General features: G+C 35.5%; 3 protein-coding genes across 3 annotated transcripts; 2 read left to right on the forward strand and 1 right to left on the reverse strand.

Annotated features, from left to right (window-relative positions):
* The first annotated feature begins 2,484 nt into the window (after positions 1 to 2,484).
* On the forward strand, positions 2,485 to 5,740 carry LOC105955142 (BTB/POZ domain-containing protein). The gene is made up of 2 exons (XM_012978845.2): positions 2,485 to 3,537; positions 4,412 to 5,740. The coding sequence occupies exons 1-2, from the start codon at positions 2,572 to 2,574 to the stop codon at positions 5,354 to 5,356; spliced, it is 1,911 nt and encodes a 636-aa protein (XP_012834299.2). The 5' UTR covers positions 2,485 to 2,571; the 3' UTR covers positions 5,357 to 5,740.
* A 394-nt stretch (positions 5,741 to 6,134) lies between these two features.
* On the reverse strand, positions 6,135 to 8,756 carry LOC105955141 (phosphoglycerate mutase-like protein AT74H). The gene is made up of 5 exons (XM_012978844.2): positions 8,068 to 8,756; positions 7,833 to 7,952; positions 7,167 to 7,380; positions 6,997 to 7,077; positions 6,135 to 6,484 (listed from the first exon to the last, which is right to left on the reverse strand). Exons 1-5 carry the CDS (start codon positions 8,552 to 8,554, stop codon positions 6,379 to 6,381), a joined length of 1,008 nt encoding a protein of 335 aa, XP_012834298.2. The 5' UTR covers positions 8,555 to 8,756; the 3' UTR covers positions 6,135 to 6,378.
* Positions 8,757 to 11,723: 2,967 nt separating this feature from the next.
* LOC105955140 (exocyst complex component SEC3A-like) lies at positions 11,724 to 23,378 on the forward strand. Its single transcript, XM_088817783.1, has 25 exons — positions 11,724 to 12,199; positions 12,288 to 12,358; positions 13,018 to 13,098; positions 13,210 to 13,277; positions 13,400 to 13,502; positions 13,836 to 13,984; positions 14,385 to 14,502; positions 15,308 to 15,412; positions 15,513 to 15,614; positions 15,883 to 16,020; positions 16,797 to 16,925; positions 17,026 to 17,106; positions 17,297 to 17,371; positions 17,510 to 17,686; positions 17,776 to 17,878; positions 18,091 to 18,155; positions 18,597 to 18,767; positions 18,849 to 18,928; positions 19,201 to 19,282; positions 19,986 to 20,083; positions 21,225 to 21,333; positions 21,422 to 21,490; positions 22,245 to 22,310; positions 22,397 to 22,486; positions 22,923 to 23,378. The coding sequence occupies exons 1-25, from the start codon at positions 12,022 to 12,024 to the stop codon at positions 23,031 to 23,033; spliced, it is 2,619 nt and encodes an 872-aa protein (XP_088673909.1). The 5' UTR covers positions 11,724 to 12,021; the 3' UTR covers positions 23,034 to 23,378.
* Positions 23,379 to 25,429: the final 2,051 nt, after the last annotated feature.

Here is a 25,429-nt window from a genome sequence, read left to right on the forward strand (position 1 = left end):
AAAGTGGAAAGAGATCGACAAACAACAATAGTTCCAACACATGAAACTGTTATTGTTTTTAGAACATCTCAGTCCTCTATTGTCCACTGTCCAATTCAGAAATCCAAGAAGTTGGCAACTCCAATTGGATTTCACCACCAAACCACAACCACTCAAATCCATGAAACCATAGATCTACCTCAATATTAACATTAAGTTGACTCATCAACACATACACAATCAATCAGTCAAAGAAACACTAACACACTCATTAAACCTCAGTTTTCTTTCACTAAAAGACTCAATCACTCGCAAAGGGAGATTGAAAGAAGAAAACTCAAATATGCATATAGATAAGTGTTACATTTGCCTCATTCTCTAAGGGCAGTATAAATAAGCACAAAACCTATGGTAGGAGACATCAACGTTGCTCCCAAATTAAAGTCATCGATGTACGGCGAAGACTTTGTAAAGAGTTGCCCGAAAAAAAAAAAGCTCATGATAAAAATACTGTTCAACGAGAGATGGAAAAAGAAGGAGAGAGAAGCGGCGCATTCCAACTCAAAGTAGGATTGAGAGGAGAGAGTTAAGTCTCAGCAACGATCAGAAAAACTAGTTTAAATGGCCAAGATCAAAATGGTTGTCAAAAAAATGGTTGACTTTGAGTTAGACTTTAATTGACTTTGTTGTTTCAAAGCCAAATGATTTATTAAGTTTGGGCCGATCCCAAAATTCATATTTGGCCCAAAACTTTAGCAATAACATTATTATAGTAAATTAATAATGTTTCACTACAAGAACGAGAAAACGTATCAACTAAACCACAAATTTAGTCGTATGGTGTTTTTCTAATCACAAAATTCACAAAAAAAAAAAAAGAAAAAAAATCACAAAATTCAAGATTTGGTCTTTACCATTGACACAACTTGGTTGGCATTCCTAAAGAAAGATACCTACGCAAAAATATGTCCAAAAGCCAACAAGTGTATAGAAACACAATTTGGATACATAATATTATTGCACGAATAAAACAAATTTTACACAATTTATTAGTTTATATTGAAAATATGTATGAATTTAAAATTGCCTAGAAAATATACAAATTGTCCCATCTGACCAACCTGCAACATGGAAACACATAATTAGTTTAACAGTATAATATGGGAGGAGTCCCAAGTATTTATTAATTTTCTTTAATTTTTGTTTTGGTATTGGATTTTATTTACTTGAGTGGTCAATTCTTTGATTAATTTGTTTCTAATAATCCAATGGGTTAAAATAAAAACTAATAATATATCAAAACAATATATAATATTTTCTTTTCTTCTTGATGCGAGGTGTACTTGAGATGAGCAGTTCAAAGGTCGAACCGGAGAATTGTTTAAGAATGCGGGTTCGAATGCCATGAGTTTAACCCCGACGATTACACTCTGACGCTTAAATTAGATAAGGTGGGGAAGAAGGAAACAGTAGAAGTCCATAGAAGTTCTAGTATTTATTTCAAATAAATCTAACTAGTTTATTTTCTGGAACCAATATTCTACGCACTATTTTCTCTAGAGTTGTTTATACTGTAAAACCATACCGAATCGTATCGGTTTTTTGGTCTCACCGAAATTCCACTACTTCAAACTTTTGTACCATTTACCGAACCGAACTATTCGGTTCCATACGATTCTTTACCGAATTATTCGGTTCGGTACCTATAAAATCGAAACATATTTTTTTATTTTAGAAAAGGCAAATAAGAGAACAATTTAAACGAAATAATTCTTGAATTTGACATTCAAATTTCAATAACCGATCCTAAAAATAAAATGGTTATCAATAGATGCTAATTTGCAAACAATTAAAAAAATTATCAATCTATAAGTATTTTATAATATTTTATAACTTTAAATGATTTAAAATAAAATACGAAAGATTAATATATATTAAATATTTCGGTATTTTTTTTTTTTGAGTAAATTCAAGTCCATTACAAGGGGAAGTATGGGAGGGGGACTCGAACCCTAAACCGTTACCATATTGGTAAATGCTAGGTACCCCAACTCTCCTAATGAGGGTTGGTAAAATTTCGATATTCTGTACAATAGGGTATACCAAACATCAATATACAGTATACCGAACCGAATTTTCGATTCGGTATTTGGCACATACCGAATTTTCAGTTCGGTTCATACACTAGACTATATTTTCTAGAGCCTTCATTTAAAATGTTATTGTGTACATTTTCCCTCTATAATAATTCTTACAATATTTTTCGAGTTTTCAATTTCAGCTTCATCCAATAATGCAGAGTTTGGCAAAATTTTATTACAAGAAAGATTGAGATGTTACATCAGCATCGACACAAATACAGCTTTGTTTTGTTAATGCACCTATGATTTATAATTTAAATTTATTTCAAGACAGCGACTTGTTATTCAAATTAATCACAAATAATAATATTTTATTATTATTATTATTATTTTGGTTCATTTAAATAATATAAATTTAAAATGAAGTACAAAAATTGGGACGATGATGCCAATGAAGCCCTAAAGCTAGAGGACAAAAACAGAGTGACTAAAACTACTAAAAAAGAATCATATGGCAGCTGCTACAACCACCCATCTCAAATTCCACAACCAACCCATCAAAATCAAACGCCGCCGCCGCCGTGAGACCACCATCACCACCACCCCTACCCCCGTCGATTCGCCACTCTCCTCCTCCTCCTCCGCCGCTGCAAACGCAACCCGAACCCACTACCATAGCCGCAAAATCGACACTCCAATTACACTGTCTCCCGACAACTCCGGCTGCCGCGCCGCCACTGAACCGCCGCTGGAAGCCGCCGACAGGACATCAGCACTAGTAGTATCCTCTCTGCCGTCTTCCTCCTCCTCGGATCTGAAGACTCGCTGCTCAACTTCAACCATGGGATCCTACACCACCCCAACCCAAACCTCCGCCGCCGCCGCCGCACAAGATAATTTCCCTTCGTCCCTCAGTAAATTCAACTCCGCACTCACCGCCGGCCTTCTCAACCCGATGTCACCGCCACCTCTCCTCGATAAAACCCGGTCGAGCCCAACCCTATTCGAAATGATGGCCAACGAACCCGACAGCTACTCCGTCGCAGCAACCCTCGCCGAGAACGGCGCCGTTTCGGCCCAGAACCCGAAGATTTCCGCAAACGCGCCGCCGCCGCCGCCGGACAAGCAGGCGCTAATGCAGCAGCGTCTGATGGACATTCTTGCTTCTAGAAGCCCCGGGAACCAGTTCAACGAAGCGGCCTCGAGCGATGTGAAGCTCACCTTGAGCTCCAAAGACGGCGTCAGCATTTCGATTAGCGTCCATAGAGAGATCCTTGTGGTTCACAGTCGATTCTTCGCGCAGACGTTCAACGAGAAATGGGTCAAGCAGCAGAGGAATTTGGGGCCACACATTGTCGAGATTGCCGATTGTGATGATATCGAGGTTTATATAGAGACTCTCCGGCTCATGTATTGTAAGGACTTGAGGAAGAAGCTTATGAAGGAGGATGTTTCTCGAGTACTCGGTATACTCAAGGTAACGCATATAAGGACCTCTAATTTATTGTTTATTTCTTTGTAAGTTTCTTCGATAGATGGTTAAGTGTTCGGATTCGATAAAATGGAGAAGGAAGTGCATTTGTGCTGATATTTTGAATTGATAGAAGTTAGTTTATCTAGATTTGTCGAGCAGTTGAAAACTTCGGTTTTTTTGCCCATTTTGCAGAAGGATCACCAATTTATTTGTTGTTTCTTATTTCTTGGATAGATGGTAAAATGTTCGGATTCGATAATAATGGAGTCGGGATGAGATTTTTGTTGAGATTTTCAATTGATAGAAGTTAGTTTATCTAGATTTGTCGAGGAGTTGAAAACTTCCGTTTTTTTTGCCCATTTTGCAGAAGAATCACCAATTTATTAGTTGTTTCTTGTTTCTTGGATAGATAGTTAAATTTTCGGATTCGATGTGATGGAGCCGATGAGATTTTGAATTGATGAATATTGATTAGATGGATGCAAATCAAAAGGGTTTTTTTGATAGATGGTTAAATGTTCGGATTCGATATAATGGAGCCGGGATGAGATTTTGAATTGATGAATATTGATTAGATGGATGCAAATCGAAAGGGCTTATGAAACACGTGGAATATACGAGACAAAGATATACGCTCTATCTTGAATGCATTAACTTAACTATGATGGTGGCACTACTAGGTTGTAAGATCTTGGCTCGTTAGCACTTTAAAAACTACGACAAACTAGAAATAAATTTATCTAGATTTGCACTAGCTATGAATCTGTAGTTTCATCAAGAATTCAAAAACTTTATGTTGAAAATTTCGGTTCCTTTTGCCCTATCTTGCAAGAAGTTGGACTGATTATTTTAAGGTTGATGTCGTAATAAAATGTAGGTCTCGGCGGCAATTGGATTCGATGCGGGCGTGCTCTCTTGCTTGGAGTACTTAGAAGCCGCCCCCTGGGCAGAAGACGAAGAAGAGAAAGTAGCTTCCCTATTATCGGAGCTTCGTCTACAAGGCATAGGTGCTAGAGAAGTTCTCAAAAGGGTTTCTCTCGACACCACAGAAGGTGCCGAAGAAGCAAACGACAACGAACAAGTGCTCGTAAAATTATTACAAGTCGTTCTCGAAGGGAAAGACGACAAAGCCAGGAGAGAGATGAAAGGATTAGTCACCAAAATGCTGCGCGAGAATTCGTCGCAGAACGATTTACGGAAAGAGTCGTTGTACTTCGCTTGCAACGGCTGTCTGAAATTACTACGCTTAAGTTTCTTACAGGCGGCACAAGGTGATATGCAAGACGTAGGTCAAATAGCCCGTCAAGCCGATAATTTGCACTGGCTGTTGGATATACTTATAGATAGACTAATTGCGGAGGATTTTTTGAATATATGGGCGTCGGAGAATTTATTATCCGAAGCACATTCGAGAGTGGCTCCGATACATAGGTACGAAGTGAGCAGAGTTACAGCGAGGTTGTTTGTCGGGATCGGAAAGAGACAGCTTTTGGCATCTAAAGAGGCGAGGTATATGCTTCTTCAGACATGGTTGGTTCCGTTTTACGAGGATTTTGGATGGATGAAGAGGGCTTCGAGGGGACTCGATCGGCATTTAATTGAGGATGGGCTTAGTAATACTATATCGACTTTGCCGATGGAGTGGCAGAAGGAGATTTTGCTGTCTTGGTTCGAGCGGTTTCTAAATGGAGGAGACGATTGCCCGAATATACAGAGAGGGTTCGAGATGTGGTGGAGAAGGGCGTTTTGGAGACGAAATAATGGTGAGGTTGAGAGGCCTCGACAAATTCGAGTCGTTTCTGATGTGGTAGAGAAGTCTTGAATTTAAGACCGGTCGTAAAATCTTGATTGTGTCTCTTGTCTGCACGATTGTTTCGACTATGAAGCTCTCGATCGCACTAATTGCTTTTGTAATAACAGAACATGTGCATTGATGGAGTGTGTCTTGACCCAAACGACGACAAATTGAGTTTCACCGCTATAACTGCCGGTCGTTTATTAATTAAGGTGTGAGAGATTGCGTGCTGAGGAAGTTACTCCAGACCGTGCAAGCTTGTATACTGTCGGTAAATGCTATTCTCAACTTCGACCCGTTTTTTTTTTTTTTTTTTTGGTGTTCTCTTTGTTTCAATTGGATATTACTTATTAGTGTTGTAATGATTCAAATTGAGGAATTCTTTGTTTAGTGTGGTTGCTTCTTTGTTAATTCTATAAGGTCCTTTGTTAATTTTATAAGGTCCTGTTTGGTTGGCATGATAAGATTAATCTAATGAAATTCAATTATTTTATTGGAGCTTGCAACGTACAACAAAAAAAAACTCATTAGAAGGCAAGTCAAGATAAGTCATGATTATATAATTTTGGTGGGTCGACCCGACAATTTATTGAGGATACCAAATATTAAATTAAAGTCTAACTATTTAGTTAATCATGGCTTATCCTAACAACCAAACGAGGCCTAAGCATATATAATAATCAACTGCATTAGTGCAAGAATCAATGGTTCCCTAATTCTTGATTAATGCAGTAATCGATATAGATGTCGTGTCGAGTGTGCGCAGCACTAAAGAGTAATATGCAGCCTAGTAGAAAGCGCAATGTAGAAACCGAGAGTAACCAACACACATTAGTTAAAAATCGGTTAGTGAAAGTCCAAATTTACATACGGATTGAGTGTCATGATCGAAAAAAGAACTTCGTTTCTGTTGGTAATTCTCAGGCATGATGTCTAAGCAAACACCTATTCAGTTTAATGTTGATTTCAAACTTTTCTCTCTTACATAACTGAGGCAAATAGTGATTGTATTTTCATGCCAAATTTACATTGTTTTCTGTCTCGAGACTTTACCCGGAGAAGAGGGTTTCTCGATCATCGTTGAAGTGTGTGAAGTACGACGGTCCAGTTATTTCGCTGTCGTAATATAGCTCCCCTGGCTTCGCATATTTTTGCCTTCATAATAGAGAAACAATAAACAGAGTATCAAGAATAGTATAATAAATATTTAGGTAAATTATGGCCAACCCGCTGAGGTATGGTCAATTATAAAAAAGAGAACCCTTATGTTTAGGTAATTACAATCGCCCTCCTCAACTGTAAATTTTTTTACACGTCCACTCTTGCGGTGTCAAATTTAGTGGAATCTCCTAGATTATGTGGAATATTCTCTAGTTTGTAGTAGTTTTACCCCATTTGAGCTCTACATTTTGAAACAAGATGATCATAAAATGTGTCTCTTGGCTTGTAAATATCAGATTGTGGTGCATCAGAAACTGCATTTTTGGACAAAACGAGTACAAACTAGAGAACGTGGAATCTAGAATATTCTGTTGAATTTGACACCATAAGTATAGACGTATAAGAAGATTTATAGTTGAAGAAGTAGTTGTAATTACCGAAATAAGAAGGGTTTTTTCGTAATTTATCGTAAATATTTGAAGGGGAATCAAGATTCATTAACTTACCATTCTTGATCAACCAGCATAGCATCTGTCAATCCAAACTTCTTCAGCTCTTCTCTTGTGTGGTGCATTAACAAGCAGTACCTTCGTGCATATAAAGTGGTACATTTTTCATGACACACAGTGTGTGTGTAAAACAGAATAAAAAAATAAAAAAAAAATTAGAAAATTACCTTCCACCATAACCTCTTTCCATAACAACCATTTTGCCATTGCCAAAATTATGTAGACCTTCAAATTGGTCAACGGTCCACTTATACCATCTCATCAAGAAAACCCTAAGTGTGAGACCATGTGAAACTATCACCAAATTCATGTCTGGGCTTTGCTCTCCAGGTGGCTGAAATCTTCCAATGTCAATATCACTTCTCAGTGTTTCCCTAAATCCTTAAAAATTAACAAATTCCCACAACTTCCTTAAACAAAACAAAAAAAAAAAAAAAAAAAAAAAGCATTTTTTTTATTTTTATTTTTTATTTTTTATGAAGATATAGTGATGATAATTACTATTAGGGCAAATTACGGCCAACCCCTGAGGTATGGTCAAATTACGAAAACCCCCTTCTGTTTGGGTAATTACAACCACTCATCAACTATGTATTATTTTACGAAAAACCCCTCCAGAGGTAAATGTAGGGATGTTAAATCGGTAAAACCAAACCGAAATTTCGGTACGCCAACATTTCATACTATTTACCGAACTGAATTACATAAATTTTATGTAAAAATATTTAAAAGAAGGGGCGTGTCTGTAATTATCCAAACAAGAGGGGTTTTCTCATAATTTGGCCATTCCTCAGGGGTGGCCATAATTTGCCCTTACTATTAAGTATTAATACCTGTAATTCTATCATAAACATCTGCAGCTGATTCCCCATTTGGAAACCTGTAAAAGAATCTCCCATAAAGCTTTCTAGCTGCTTTTTGAATCTTCATTTGTTCTTGATCCTGGAAATTTCCTTTGTAACAAAAAAAAAAAGAGTAATAAATGATTAATTAAGTTCAAGAATGCATATGTATTATCAAATTTGTTTAGTGGGATTGATGTATTTATTTATACGTGTATATATATACCGAAATCTTGTTCCCTTAATCGAGGTTCTTCTCGAACACCGGCAATTCGTGATCTCTCAAATGGCTTTGCCAAATTTCGGAGAGTCTCGAGTGATCTTTTATAAGGAGACACGTAAAAGTACACTTTCCAATCACTATTTCCGTCTTTCTCGATCATCTTTCTAATCTCCTCACCGCATTCCTCCGCCTCGGAGATCCCCTGCTGAGTCAGCATCACTTTGGGGTCCGCCACACGTGTGTAGACGCACTCGTCGACATTGCCTTGGCTCTGGCCGTGTCGAACGAGTATAATTCTTCTCGGCCGAGGGGGCTTAGACCCCCTCGGATTCGAAAGTAAGTTTTTTTCCGGGAAACCGTTTTCATCGATAATAGGCGAGTTATGGTTATGGTTGGCTTTTTCGTGGCAGCATTTGATTGGACAAGAATTGCAGGGTATTTTCCGGTGTTGAATCGGAGAAGATGGGAGTGTTGAAAATAGGGTAGCCATTTTTTTGTGTTTGAGAGATTTTGATGCGATGAAGTTTATGTTGAGTATTTTTCATTCTTGGGTGTATCCAAGAATTGGTAGAGGTGTATGCAATTTGATGAGAAAAAAAATAAGCAAATGTATTCAACTTTCTTTTGTATGTGAATGCAAGTGTGTGTGTGTTAGAGTGAATGTATTGAGATTTTGAGTGTATAAGGTACTTAGCTTATCCATATATGTGTAAGCAAATAAGTGATAGAATTTTTCCAGCGCCAAATATGCGGTGCATATGAAAGTGGGGTCCACTTTGAATATCAAATTGGCCAATGTGGTTATGGTGAAAAGGATGTTCTACTTGTTCAATTTTTAGTTTATCTTACCAAATTTTGTCGGTTTTATCCGGTGCATATGTATGGTTGCAAGTTCTTTTATTTAAAGAATAAAGTAAATAGAGCTCGTAAGAGAGGCCAGATGGTGGAGCCAAAAAGTTAGACTTCTATTGTTCACGTTTTCTACTATGAGTTTGTCACATATAGTGTAGTTTAAATCTCTCATATGATTTGTAAAATACTTTACTGAGAGATAGCATATTTTATTTGGGGTAAAATTCATATTAATATTGCACCTCTGTACTATGTAAAATGTATCATTTACCATCTGATGTACAAAAAACATCAAATACACCCCTTGCTGTTAGCATTTTTCCTAATTCCGTTAGTCAAACCATTGGACCGACTATTGCAATGAAATGTTGACTTTTTTTTGACGAAAATACCCCCCAAAATTTCTATATATATATTGCTTAGTTTTGACAAATGTTCACAAGATTTTTCACTTTTTTTAACCATTTTTTTTCCACTTTATTCAGTCATTTTTCTTTTTACCATTTTCAACCATTTTTCTTATAAAAAACTGAAAAGTCGAATAAATAAGAGTGAAGCTTTGTAGAATATCAATGTAAAACCCACAAAAAAGAAAAATAAAAGCCCTGAAATCTAAAAGAAACTCTAAAATTGGAATAAAACCATATGAATGAATTGCAAATTAAAAACAAAGCTTTTCATATTATAATGAGAAAATCCCCTGAAAAAGAAAATCGAAAATCCCTAAAATCCGATACTAAAATCGACGAAAAACTCTAATTTGAACGAACGCTAAACATTGTCAACAATCCACTAAAAATACGCCTAAAAAAGTTAGGAATTATATCAGACATAAAGCAGGGTAAAAGAGTCATTGCACACTCAAATTTAACACTGTTAAAAGTTTGACCATTGAATGTAAAAATATGGGGGTATTTGATGTTTTATATACATTAGAACAATAAACGATATCTTTCACATAGTACACCGGTGCAAATTATTTTTACCCTTTAATTTAGTTCGCTTATGTGGTTGATTGTGCATTCGTTCATTACATAAATAAAATTATACGTTTAGCGGGCATGAATATTACATGTTAGGGTAAATTCCACTTTCCTTCTTTTTACTTTGATTTGGTATCACTTTATCTCATTCTACTATCGATTGTATCGATTTGCCCCTGCACTTGAAAAATTGTTTCAATGTGGCCTCGCTGTTAGTTGTCAGACATTTGACATTAACACCGTTTGATCTAAGCTCTGAATTACAAAAACGTCACCCCTCCCAGATTAAATAATTATTAGAAAAACAAAAAATAAATAAAAAATATTTTTCTTTTAAATCAAGACAACGAGAAAGCATAGTCCACCCGACTAAGTTGATTCAGCCATAAATGAAATATTCGCAACCGCAATTTATTTTTTATTTTTTGTATAATTTTTTTTATAATTATTTAAACTGGGAAGAGTGAATTTTTTATAATTTTCAGACCTTGGACCAAACGGTGTTAAGGTCAAAGCTTAAAACTAACGGCGAGAGATTTATTGAGACAATTTTCAAGTGCATGGAGTCAAATAGATGCAATCGAGAGTAGAATGGGGTAAAGTGATATCAAGGTAAAGTACATAGCGAAAAAGTGGAATATACCCTACATTTTATAAAAGGGCAAAATTCACTTTACACCCCTGAATTATGAGGTGTGTCACATACACACCCCTCAATTGAACGTACCAACTACCCCCTTACGTTTTATGATCAAACTTGCAAAAACATAAAGACATTAGTTTTGTAATTTTTATTATGAAATTACAATCTTACCCCCACCTTTAGTCTATGGGGAATATACGTGAACTTTATACTTAGAAACATTTCGGCTAAAATAAGAAATAGTCACTCTCTCCTTCATTTTTCTCCTAACATAACTCATTTTGTAAACAATACTTGGATTGTTTCTTAAGCAATTGTTTAGCTTATTTTAATACTTTACTAACTTGAGTATATTTTTTTGGTGGGTTATAATGGCAAATCATTTTTTTTAATTAAAATCCATCATAAAGGCCTATTTACGGAGTTTGAATATGTTGGGGATTCGACTTATATTGAGGGAGATGTTTGCCGTGATTTGATGTCCTGTTTTCAAATTCTTATTTTAATTAAAGAAATTAGGTATTCGGTTACTAATATGGTTTGGTTTAGAATGCCATATGAAATTGAGTTCGGATTACTTAATGATGACAACTAGAGCTGCTACTGGACACTATAGTGAAATTAAGAAGAAAAAATGAGCAACAAAATGACTAATAAAATGAAAAAATGAGAAAAAATAAAGGTAAAAATAGCACAATATATAGTCATCAGAGGGGTGAAAATGTCATAAAAAGACAAAGACTATAATAATTGTTGGTAACAAGAAAATTAACAGATGATGTCAACATATTTAAACATAATACAAACTGTGAGGGAATGTTTAGTACATTTTGTAATTGAGGAGTATATTTGCGGCACATCGCATAATCAAGGGGGCAAAGACATATACTAGAAAATGGAACGATCGAAATTATTCAAATCGGTCAACTTTGTAATATTATTTTTCTGAATATTTTTCTTTTTTCGTTCTAATCGGATTTTTGATGTTTTTCTTCAGAATTGGTTTAGAATTTTCAATCAAAATTCAGTTTTAATACGCCAAACAAATTTAGCTTAAAGACAAAGTCAGACTAACCTAAAATAGACACTTGTAGATAGAAATGTGACCACATATTTTATGAACTTGTTATCAAGTTTTACGGCATTTGGCTACAAAAGAGGCTTCATTTTGTACCGCCAATCTACACACACCAATATGGGTGTGTGTGTTTGTGTGTATATGAACAGTAAAAATCTACCCAGTGTGTTTCACCCAATTTAGCATAGAATAGACCGTTAGTGATCTTGTCTGTTAGTCAGTAATAAATAGAGTAACTAACTCTTCTTCTTATATGCTTCATTTTATCATTAGCAAAAGATTAGCCCCAAAAACTAGCAAGTAATTAATTCAAGGCGGGTTGAAATAAAAAAGAATAACCGAAGCAAAAATCGAAAAAACCCAACCAACTCATTTTGTTTTCTTCTTGAGCCTGGAGGAGAATGGCGAAGTCGAGCGCTGATGATGAGGAGCTCCGTCGTGCGTGCGAGGCGGCGATCGAGGGCACCAAGCAAAAGATCGTAATGTCGATCAGGGTTGCCAAGAGTTGTGGGATATGGGGTAAATCCGGCAAACTCGGCCGCGGTAACATGGCGAAGCCTCGTGTTCTCGGCATTTCAAGTACGCCAATATTCCCATGAATTTCTATATTTTCTTCTATTATTGATTAGTTTTTGGGCAATATATAGAACTACATCATTATTTGCAGCAAAGGCAAAAGTCAAAAGGACTAAAGCTTTTCTTCGTGTCTTCAAATATTCGAATGGAGGTGTGCTTGAGGTAAGTTCGAAACACCCGATTGATTCAGATTTGTGTATGGCGAACTTTTTTGATCGATAACGCTTGGACGATTTATATTAAGTCTATAATATGGAATGAGAATAAAAATGGACAGTTACAAACAATTGGTAGCGATGAATGTAGCAAACTTATATATCTTTTGGAACTTCTCTGATTGATTTTACCGAGGTATACGGCCACCTCCCTGAGGTAAGGTCAAATTATGAAAAAAATCTCTCATGTCAACTATAAATCTTCTTACATGTTCATGCTTATAATGTCAAATTTAGTAGAATTTTCTAGATTATGTAGAATATTCTCCAGTTTGTACCCGTTTTACCCCAATCGAGCCGAGGAGCTCCACATTTTGAAACAAGATGATTATAAAATATTAAAATGTGTCCCTTGGCTTGTAAATCAGAAACTGCATTTTTGCACAAAACGAGAACAAACTTGAGAACATTCCACGAAATCTAGAAGATTATGTTGAATTTGACACCATAAGGGTGAATTTGAAAGATGATTCATAGTTGAAGGGTGGTTGTAATTACCCAAACATAAGTTATAATTTGACCTTACCTCAGGGGTTGACCATAATTTAACCGTGGTTTGTTTGATATTTCGCATGGCTTACATAAATTTATCTACTCCGATTATAGCATGCGAAACTGTACAAGCTGAAGCATCTTTCGAAAGTGGAACTTGTAACGAATGACCCTAGTGGATGTACTTTTATGCTGGTATATAGCTTCTTACTCTCTCTTTTTCACATCACAACTTGGAATAATATTTCCCTTTTCGATCATGTTTTTTTTCCGATATTATTATTAACACTGATCCAATCGATGAAGGGTTTCGATAACCTTAGAAATCAGAGCGTCGCCCCACCTCAGTGGACAATGCGTAATCTTGACGACAGGTATGCTAGTGATCCCGGTTACTCAAAATCCAGCCTTTATTTAGAAACTAAGTCGCGTAAATCTTCTATATGATCGACCCTCTTTTTTTTTTTTTTTTTTTTAATGATATTATATACTGTAGGAATCGGTTTCTGCTTTGCATCTTAAATATCTGCAAGGATGTTTTGGGCCATCTTCCGAAAGTCGTCGGCATTGATGTAGTCGAGATGGCTCTTTGGGCTAAGGTGCAAATTGATATTGTCCTACTTATTTTTCAGCCTAACTCTGTACATTGTTTGTTGTAATTGTTATCGTTTCCAATCTTCTACTAATTGTTGTCATTAAATTCACATGTCTTTAAGTTTTTAATTATGAATAATATTAATATGTACACTAGAACTTCACTAGAACTTCGATAAATTAATATTCGATAAATTAATAACTGCGCTTAAATAATAATTTATTTCCGTCCCGACTCGGTAAAAACGTATTGAATTGTTAGTTCGATAAATTAATATTTCGTGAAATTAATTAAATTTCACTAGTCCCGACTGTATTAACTTATAGAGGTTTAACAGGAAAATACACAAGCAGTTACTAAGCGGCAGGGGGACCCTGAAGACGGCCCTTATTACACGGAAGTTACGGAAGGTGACATGAAAGTGACGGTTGAACGAGAACTCGTGACGCAAGCGGAGGAAGAGGACATGGAAGCTCTTCTAGGCACGTACGTAATTAAATTTTAAGTATTAAAATCTTTGCGCCTTCTGAATTCGTAGAATTTTACTCAAATAGTATAGAATGTCTCGAGTAGCGCATCTATAGAAGTTATAACAAAGAGAAAAGTACAATGTGAAACATCGTCACTGTCTTTCGAGTTAACTGCATAGAGTCCCTTGTGAAAAGTTTAATTGTCGAAAAAGTCCTTATGTTACAAAATTAGCATTAACCCCTGCGATGAGTTTTATTTAGTCTATCACATATTTCACCATATTTCGCTGTTGACTTGGGAAAAATGACTAAACTACCCAAATACTATCACAGGGGTACCGCTTGCTAAAAACTCATGTTCTTTATGTATTACTTGAACTCATTGCTGACGATACTCAAAATTGCATAACTTGCAGTTATGTCATGGGTATTGGCGAAGCCGAGGCGTTTTCCGAGCGATTGAAGCGAGAGCTTCAAGCATTAGAAGCCGCGAATGTACATGCAATTTTGGAGAACGAGCCTTTGATACAAGAGGTTGCTTTTTTATTCTTTATGTTATGTGCATGCATAAATGCTTTTCATTCTTTTTTTGTTATATTTCTATACTTTCTCCTTCCTAATTTTTATAGCCAAAAAATAACTCTCTCCCTACATCTCCTTGTTAATTTTGTTTCTGCAGAATAATTTGTGTAGTGCTTTAATATTGCTTAGTGGTAACACACATGAAATATGTCTCTGTTTAGTCTGTCTTGTCATTTAGTAAAGATGCAACTATTAATCGGCTGGATGACAAAAGTAACAAGGGATTGTCTATGGTCCGAGGGTGTTGTACTTATCGGACCGTATAATCTTCAATTTGGTCCGTACAAAATAGTTGAAATTTAATTCATCCATGGATTTGTACAAACCGAGTAAAAACAGAACGTATACACACCGTACTTTACAAAATTACACGTCAATCAAAAATTCCCAAATATTTCTTCCCCAAACTAAAATCTATGATGAGATGCATTGTCGTCTCGTCGGCCCTCTCAATCTTTTCTAATGGCCAAGAAATCCAAGAAAGGACCATAAAACCGATGTAACCAGATCTAAAGAATTGTTGGAAACACAAAAAAAAATAAAAAAAATAAATAAATAAAATGATTGAACAAAAAATAAAAGAGGAGCTGGACATAAAGACTCTATTGGAGATATTATAATATTAAATGATACATTTCACTACCAGCTTAAACTTTTGGTTGAGATGGTCATTCAACAGACGCAACCAATATTTGAGGTCTGAAATTTCGTTTTCTTTTTACCTTTTTATATAACCTGATTTTTTTTTCTTATGCAGGTATTACAGGGGCTTGAGTCAGCAACAAACTGCGTTGAGGACATGGACGAGTGGTTATGTATTTTCAACGTAAAACTACGGCACATGAGAGAGGACATTGAGTCGGTATTAATCGCTACACAATTTTTTTATATTATTTCTCATTACTTACCATATTAAATGTGATCTTTTGAACTTAAATAAAAAAAATTCAACTCGTGTGCAGATTGAAACCCGGAATAACAAACTGGAAATGCAGTCGGTAAACAACAAATCGCTAATTGAGGAACTTGATAAGCTTCTTGAAAGACTGCATATACCATCAGAGGTCTTTCCATATACAGTAGAACCTCGATAAATTAATAACCTCGCTTAAATAATAATTCTTACGGTCCTGACTGGGTAAAAACGTACTAATTTGTTAGCTCGATAATTTAATATTTCACTAAATTAATAGAATTTTTCAGTCCCGACTAATTTATAGAGGTTTAACTGTAATTAGTTTTTTTTTTCTTCATGTAATTCATTAGTTTGATCTTGTTTCTTTTTCGTTATTTTTCTCTTATTCGTTATTTTTCTCTTAAAATTAAATGCAGTACGTATCGTGTCTGGCTGGGGGGTCATTTGACGAGACAAGAATGCATGAAAATATAGATGCGTGCGAATGGCTAGCCGATGCTTTACGGAGCCTTGAAGTACCCAATTTGGATCAAACCTATGCAAAGATGAGATCTGTATGTGGATTTAATTGTCTTTATACCTTTCTATTAACCTTGATTGTTAGAAGTAAGTAGTTCACATGAAAAAGAGAATATCTTAAAATCTTACCAATTTCTACAATCCTCTGGAAATAATTCATTACTTATTTCGCTGGTTCTATTGGAAAATTTGAGGTGTTCACGTCAACTTTGAAAAAATGTTGAAGTAAGATTCCAATATTAAATCGCGTCATAAATGATGAAATCATAATTTCGCGTGGATAGTCATAAAGGATGAATGAACAATTAATGCACAAAGTTAGCTATTTCAATGAGCTAGAGTGAGCTCAAATTGCTTGGTGGGAGGTGGAATCACCTATTCCACATTGAAAAAAGAGCATTTATTAAAAGCAGTTCTAATAGTGTTAGGTGAATAGCTAAAAGTATAAATTATAACGAAGTGTGAGTTTAAGTGCAAGCCACCCGAGCTCGCGACATGTGGCTCGTTGTGCTTTCGGTTTTGGGAATGTTTGGAGTTTTGCCGGTGCAACAGTTGTTTTGCTACTCCGTTGAAATTGTCAGTCGTTGTATCTTGTGAAGCAATTGCCATAACCGGCAATATTGTCCTAAAGAGAAAGAAATTGCCACAACCGAAGCACTGTTACGGGAGCAATTTTGTCCTAAGGATAAAAGAACGTAGTTCTTGCCTCGACTTTTTCTTCGTTTCGAAAATTCAGTCGAAACTGTATCCAACTTTCTTCATTTCGAATACACGCCCCATTAACAGGTTCTTAATTATTTAAGTCTTACAGGTTAGAGAGAAGCGCACAGAACTTGATAAGTTGAAGACCACGTTTGTTAGAAGAGCATCCGAGTTTATGAGGAATTATTTTGCTAGTTTGGTGGATTTCATGATAAGTGATAAGAACTATTTCTCGCAGGTACGTACGAAATATGCTTTTCAGTTAATCAAAAAAACAAAAAAAAACAAACTTCTAGCTAGTGAGGGAATTGTATTTGTACTTGGGTTATATATAACAGCGTGGACAACTAAAGAGGCCCGATCATGCGGATCTGCGGTACAAATGTAGGACATACGCTCGCCTTTTGCAACACATGAAGGTATGTGTGTACGATGTATTGGAGATATTAATATTCAATGATACATTTCACTTTTCGCGTGCACTTGATGGGGCATATTGGAGATATTAATATTAAATGATACATTTAACTAACAGCTTAAGCTTTTGGTTGAGATGATCATTCAACACCTTACTTCTGATCGATGCGCATGTCCGTTCCTTTTTTGCAGAGTCTCGATAAGAATTGCTTAGGACCTTTAAGGAAAGCTTACTGCGGCTCTCTCAATTTGCTTCTACGACGAGAGGTGCAGAAACTTGTTTTTGGCAAAGGCCTATTACTAGTTTTAGGGGAACATCTCATCTTGAATAAATATGAAATATATATATATATATTTATACACACGGACATTTATTACATGGTTTTACGTTTGCACGCATGCCAGGCTCGTGAGTTTGCAAATGAGCTTCGTGCTAGTACAAAAGCACCAAAGATTCCAACTGTGTGGTTCGATGGTTCTGCAGCTTCTAATCAAAGTGCAAATAGTGCAGTAGACACATCTACGGTTTCCGAGGCATACTCCAAAATGCTCACGGTTTTCATTCCGCTCCTTGTGGATGAGGTTTCGTACAACCGACTCTTTGAAACCCTTTCTCTCGCTCTCAAAAAATGATTTTTCTCGTAAATAACATCACCTCGTACGAAACGCAGAGTTCCTTCTTTGCGAACTTCATGTGCTTTGAAGTACCATTAGGCGGAAGCTCTAATGATGATTCGGGTACCACGGACATCGATGACAATGACAAAGCTGCAGGTAGTTAATTACGGAACTACCCATGGTGAAATACACAGGGTGATTATTATATTAACCGTTGATCTGCACACAATCACACACATACAAATCTATGTGTATGTGTGCTTATTGCCACATCAACGGTTAATAATTACCCGATGTATTTCATTTCACCGGGTGTAGCATCTCAAAGTCCTCATTTCATACTATACCTTTTCTCAATTGTTTATTAGGTAAAAAAACTGCGGATCTGGAGGCCTTAAACGTGTCGCTTTGTGATTTGCTCGATGGAATACAAGTAAATTAAATCTTGAATTGCATGCTCTTATTTCTTTGGCAAATTACGGCGACCCCTGAGTTATGGTTAAATTACGAAAAATCCCCTCATGTTTGGGTAATTACATCCACCTCTCAACTATGTATTATCTTACGAAAATACCCCTCCCGATGTAAGTTTAAGAATGTTAAATCGGTAAAATCATACCGAATTTTTGGTACGCCAACACTTCATAATGTTTACCAAACTGAATATACGATTAGGTTCGGTAAATAACCGAATTACAAAAAAATTATGTAAAAATATTTAAAAAATAGGTAGCTGTAATTACCCTACCCTAACAAGAGAATTTTTTTTCGTAATTTGGCCATACGTCAGGGGTGGCCGTAATTTGCCCATATTTCTTTCTCTTTCTCTTCTTTGTTGTATGTATATTGACTCCCCTGTTGACTTTTTAAATAGGAAGATTTCTATGCTGTGGTGGATTGGGCGTGTAAGATTGATCCACTGCGTTGTATATCAATGCATGGAATTACTGAACGCTATATTTCCGGTCAGAAAGCTGATGCTGCAGGGTTTGTCCGTATTTTACTTGATGACATTGAGAACAGAATTTCGAATCAGTTTAGTCGTGTAAGTTATACAAACGCACACGCGCGCGCGCGCGCGCACACACGGTAAGGATTATTATTGATATGTAATGTGTTTGATCAGTTTGTCGATGAAGCTTGCCACCAGATCGAAAGAAATGAGAGAAATGTTCGGCAGGTGGGAGTCTTGTCATATATACCCAGGTAAACTAGACTTAGGCCTCGTTTGGTTGTCAAGATAGGATTAACCACGATAAGATTAAATAATCTGATGAAAATCCAATTATTTTGTTAGACGCTGAGACGTCTACCAATAAACATGCCTAGAAAGTCAAGGCAAGATAAGTCATGATAACATAATATTTGCGGGTTGATAAGTTAATGGGAATACCAAACATTATATAAAGTCTAATTATTTATTTAATCATGACTAATCTCTCCAACCAAACAGGGCCTTAATAAATTGTTTTGGACAGGTTTGCTATTCTTGCAACACGTATGGAGCAGTACATTCAGGGACAGTCGAGGGATTTGGTTGATCAGGCTTACACAAAATTTGTGAGTGGTTTGCTCTTAACACTATCAAATAATAAATACGGTAAATTACGAGAGGAATTGAACCCCCTGAAATATGACCGTATAACTTACACCCCCATCTCTGGTATCGGTAATTACAAATACCCCAACCTCCTCAACTATTGCATGCTCTGTTTAACAGTTTCATCCTTACGAAGCAATGACTAACAGAACTTTGAAGATTCTATTCAGGGCGAGTCCAACATTGGGCAAGGGTGGACTCAAGCGCACCCGCAATTTATATTTTTTTCCCTATATTATACGTATATATCTATTTAGTCCACCTAATTTTTAGTAATTAGCCACTCAAAATATTAATTAATGTAACAAAAACTCTTAAATTTTTTTCTTTTCCTATTTTAAGTTTTTCTCACAAAAAAATCCTAATTTTTTTTAGCTGCACTGCCCCATAACCTCGGAAAATTTGGGCCCACCTTATAACAAATATTTGGATTCACCACTGATTCCATGGAATATTCAATGTGAATTTCCATTATCTACCCCCAAATTAAAGGTTAATGTAGTATACTTGCTATAGGGGGTAAATATGTAACATTTTATCGATCTTACTTCAGGAGTACCCGTAATTTATCATGTGAGAAGTAATTAAGAAATGTTTTATCATTGAAATTTAGATTCTTGTAGACATGTATATGCTTGACAATAATGTTAATTATATTGGCAGGTCACCATAATGTTTGTGACGTTGGACAAAATCGCTCAAGCAGACACAAAATATGCAGATGTTTTGCTCTTAGAAAATTATGCAGCTTTTCAGAACAGGTACTGTACAATTTTGGGTTTACCTGTTATTATCACTTTAAATTTAGCGTAAATTAATCACGGACACGGGAATGCGGACACGGAGAAATAAGGAAACGGACATGGGGAAACTCTGTTTACCAAAAAGTTGGATACGGGAACCTGGGGAAACGCGTAAATAATAAAAATATAGGGGTGCATTCATAATTTCTAAAAATATTATAATGTTTAATATCATTCCACAAATTACATTCGAGCATATAAATTTATTTTAGTTTAGAATTAACATCTACGAAAATATTAAAACACCACTAGAAGTGAAAAGGGGAGATATAAATATTTAAGATTTTTCTAAGCGTATGCAATTTGGAGTTTTTATTTAAAATGAAAGTTGGGTTTATTTTGAGTGGAAACGCGTTTTCAATTTTTCATTATTATCAGAAACCTCCCCGAAACTTGTAAATATTTATGGAAACGGCCACGAAACGTTTCCAGCAGGTGTCATGGATTGGAGTTTTGGTTTCCGAAACGTGGAAAACACGTGTGGGTTGCAGCTTACGTGCATCATAGCGGGGACCCTCTGAGAACTGACCAAATAACTTATACACCCATATTGTGTTGATAATTGCAAATACCCTCTTCAACTATTGCTCCATTTAACAGTTACACACCCTTATGGAACTATGACTAAAGAAATCTTGAAGAATATTCGATATGAATTTGCAGATCTACCCTCAGGGGTAAATGTAATATTTTGTCTTACCTGAGGGGTATCCGTAATGTACCCAAAGTTTTGTTTGTTTAATAAAAGGGTAATTTAGACACTTCATTCATTCCGTTAGGGTTTATAATGGGCTGTTAGGTACTTAGGTTTTTTGGGAGAATTTATAATTACCAATATCTCAGGGGTTTGTACGTTATTTAGTCTTACCTGGAGTCTCCGTAATTTATTACCCAAAGTTTGATTGTTTAATAAAAGGGTAATTTAGACAATTCATTCATTCCGCTAGGGTTTATAACGGGCTGTTAGTTTTAGGGGCGGTTGTAAATTATTTAGTCTTACCTTAGGGGTATCCGTAAATATTGACTAAAAAAATTATGAATATTAGAACTGTTTTTCCAGTTATTATACTTATCACCTGGTTTGAATTAATGTATACAGTCTATATGAACTGGCTAATGTTGTAGCCACTTTGGCAAAATTTTACCACCAAGCGAGTGAATCTTACGAACAATCTTGCACGCGCTTTATAAGCACAATCATATACTATGTAAGTAGTAGTCTTATTTTTCATGCCATTAATTTTTTGTTTCGAGTTTTGTTTCGAAATTTTACGATACTATTTCTCAACTCTGCAGCAATTTGAACGACTATTCCAGTTTGCTCGCAGAATAGAGGATTTAATGTGCACAATCACACCCGAAGAGGTTAGCTTGAACTATATGCATTGATTATTTGCCTTACGATTCGATCGAACATTCTTCATGTTTAAAAAATAAGTTTCTTGATTTAGGTGGTATTTGCAAACGTTTTTACAAGTAGATTATGAGCTTTTTTAAGCTCCTAGTTTATTTGTAAGTGTTTGCAAAACGAACTCTTACTTTTGCTTCTCTTAAGCAACTTTAAGCTAAAACTTGTTAAGGTGGCGTTTGCAAAAGCTTATTTAAAAGCAGAAGTTAGTGATTGTGAGTTAAGTTGGAATTAAGTGATTGTTTCTACAAGTTGGGGGTGTTTGCAAATTAGCTGGAAAATCAACTAAAATAGGAAAAACAGGTATATATGGGTGCTTTTAAAATTATAGCTTAAAGCAGCTTATTTTGATAGAAGCAAAAGCAAAAGCTTGTTTTGCAAACACCTAAAAACAGATTATATGCAGAAAAAAACTCATAATCTATTTCTAAAAATATTTGCAAACACCACCTAAGCACCCCCATGACCCTGCTTTTTCTATTTAAGTTTATTTTTCCAGTAAATTTGCAAATACCCCCAACTTTTAGATATAAGCACTTAAAACCAACTTAACTCACAATTCATAACTTCTGCTTTTAAATAATTTTTTGTAAACACCAAGTGGAAGTGGTCCGAAATGCAAATCAGCTTAACTTGTAAATACTCCGATGTCAATATCTTTTTTTCTTTTCCTTTCGAAAGTCCAATAAACTATGGTGAAAAAATCTGCAGATACCGTTCCAGCTTGGATTGTCGAAAGTTGATCTACGAAAGGTCGTCAAATCAAGTTTATCTGGGGTATGAAAGCGTACTTGCAATCTATCGTTGTTGGGAATTCGGTCAATGTTTGGTAAAATAATTGTTGTCTTGCATTAATGTTGTAGGTTGATAAGTCCATCACTACAATGTATAAGAAGTTGCAGAAGAATTTGACCTCCGAGGAATTGTTGCCTTCATTATGGGACAAGTGCAAGGTACGTATCTATAATTATGGGTAGAAATCGGACGGAATTGATCGGAAATGACTTTTTCGGAAAATATCCATTTTTTTCTAAAGTAAAAAATGGGTTCCAATTTCCATTCTAAAAAAATCATGATTCAAAAATCTATTATGATTTCAGAATACCTCGAAATCGGCTTAATTTCGGGAATTTCTGAGCATTAATTTGTAATCTCTTGTTCCAAATTCGGATATAACGGGAATTTTCACAATTTATTCACTTATTTTCGGGATTTTCTAGCAAAATGCAAGAAAATCCGAAAAAGAATTCAAGAAAATGCAATTAAATAAACGACATGTAAGAACAACAAAATGCCATAGAGAGTTTCTGATAAAAGAAAAAAAATGCATACGCACGTGCTTTAGTACTCTTATATTTGTTACTTATATAATCTAACTACTGTATGCAGAAAGAGTTCCTCGACAAGTACGACAGCTTCGCGCAACTAGTAGCTAAAATATATCCAGGCGAGAATATACCAGATGTCTCACAAATGAGAGATTTATTGGCTTCCATGTAGATCGAGGAAAAAAATGTAGTTCTTTTTTTCTTTTTCTTTTTCACCCCATGAAGTTTGTTTTATTCATATATATAGACCCTCGTCTTACTTAAGTGAAGATATATCTAGAGCTAGCTCGTTTGGCTAAGCTTATTTTAAACAACTGAGAAGTTCTTACGTCTGATAAGATGTTTTAATAGCTGATCGAATAGCTATTACATCTTATTTTTAAAATAAATGTTTTAAATTGTTCGGATAATGATCCGCGCTTATTATTGAGCTTAGCTCTTTATGCATTTATTTATGTATTGTTAAATTATCACTTCATGTAAAATTGACGATTAATAGTAGATTCGATGTCGTATAGTTGCGTGTCTTAGGTCATGCTTCTTCATAAATTTGTGTACTTACTAATTGATTTTTCTTGGGTCATAAATAATCTTATTTTAGCATCTTCAAGTGGTTCTTATATGTAAAATTTAAAGGACGAAATGCATTTTCGCCCATAAAAAATTTTAAGTTTCACACTTTCCCCACTACAAATTAAAAAAAAAAAGAGGTTTTGCCCCTTCAAAATTTTGTTCCATTAGCACTTTGTCGTCAATCACAATTTTCGGCTTATTATTCATTGGAATTGCGATTTATCTGTCCACTTCAAGGGCATTTGAGTTATTTCATTATTATCATCCAAATGTTGATATCCTTATCTTTTCTAATAGATGAAAAAAAACACAACCTATTTGACTGATTTCAGAAGAAAAAAAATTATGGTTTTTTTTTTTTTCTTACTAAGGAATTGTGCTTATTGTGGTCCCATAATTGCCAAAACCTTCAATTTCTACTTCAATCAGTAGCTATTATGGTGATTTGTCCATGAAATGACCCAAATAGCCTTCAATTGGACGGATTGATTGCATTTCCGATGAAAAACACGTCTGAAAATTGTAATTTGGGGCAAACTGCAACTGAAACAAATTTTGAAGGGGGGAAATCTCTTTTCTGTATTTGTTGTATTTGTTGGAGGGAAAGTGCAAAAAATCAAAATTTCTAAGGGGCCAAAGTGCATTTTGTCCAATCTAAATAATTTAAAAACAATCAAATTCAAAAAATCATGCTCCAACAAGAAAATATAAGAAGCTCGATTTTCCAAGGAAACTTGCGACTCTATTCCAATGAAGGGCTTCAGAAACTCTTAAATAAGATAAACCCGGTCCGATCCAAAATCACACACACACACACTTTTTACATACACACACGTAGGGGTGTAAACGAGCCGAGCTCGAGCCGAGCTCGCCTCTTTTGGCTGGCTCGAGCTCGAGCTCGTCGAGCTCCTCTTTTTTTGGCTCGAGCTCGAGCTCGAGCCCATTGTCTTTTTTTTTTTTTTTTTTTTTAAAATATTTTTTTAATTATTATTTTATTATTAAAAATTATTTTAAAAAATAAAAAATAAAAACTAAATTGTAATTATATATATTTTTAATATTTGTATTTATTTCTATAATATTTTACATTATTATACATTATTTAAATAAAAAAAACATATAAAAATAAAAAAAAATAAAAAAAAATAATAATAAATCCGGCTCGCGAGCTCATGAACAACTGAAAATCGGCTCGGGCTCGGCTCGTCAGAAAGCTCGAGCTCGAGCTCGAAAATCTCGAGTCCGAGTTCGAGCTTTTTACGAGCCGGCTCTTCGAGCTCACGAGTCGGCTCGTCTCGTTTACACCCCTACACACACGCACTCCCACTGACAAATACACACATCTGCTGAAATAAGAAACTACACGATCACAGAAAATGTTCAATGCATTAAAAAAAAAAAAGAAAAAAAGAGTAAACTGTAAAAAGTACCCCTCCATGTGTAATCTCAAAATAGTGAAAACCCTATTTGATAAATAAACTTGCAAAAGTGAAATTTAGTCAAAGGCACATTACCCCAGACGCGAGATCGTGCAACTCAAGCGCGGTTTGTGCGAGTGGTATCAAACTTTTTGAGGTGAAATTACATAATTGCCCTGTGAAATCATTCCCCACTCTCCATTCGGGTAAAATTCATTTTAGTCCCTGATTCGCTTTGGTCCAATAAGTTTGCAGACGAAGCTTGAAGCCGCAATCACAAAATTCCGACTGCGCGCCGCCATCATATCTGTTGTTGGTCATCGTACTTCTCCTCGAACCCCAACTACCACTACTTGTTTTCCGAGACAACTGAAAATTGGATCCCAATTTCAATGGAATTTTGTAGGTGAGAGGAATTTTTAGTCCGTTATAAAGAAGATGAAATGAGTAGACGATGTACAACATTAAGGGCATTTCCGACGTTTTACAACGAATTTCATCCTATACCTTCAAATCAAGTAAAGAAAACATCATATTGTTTGTCAACCGTGAATCAATTTTGTGATAGAGTATCATG

Source organism: Erythranthe guttata, chromosome 5 (genome assembly GCF_056151865.1).
Source record: "Erythranthe guttata isolate IM_541 chromosome 5, IM_541, whole genome shotgun sequence".
Taxonomy (NCBI): domain Eukaryota; kingdom Viridiplantae; phylum Streptophyta; class Magnoliopsida; order Lamiales; family Phrymaceae; genus Erythranthe; species Erythranthe guttata.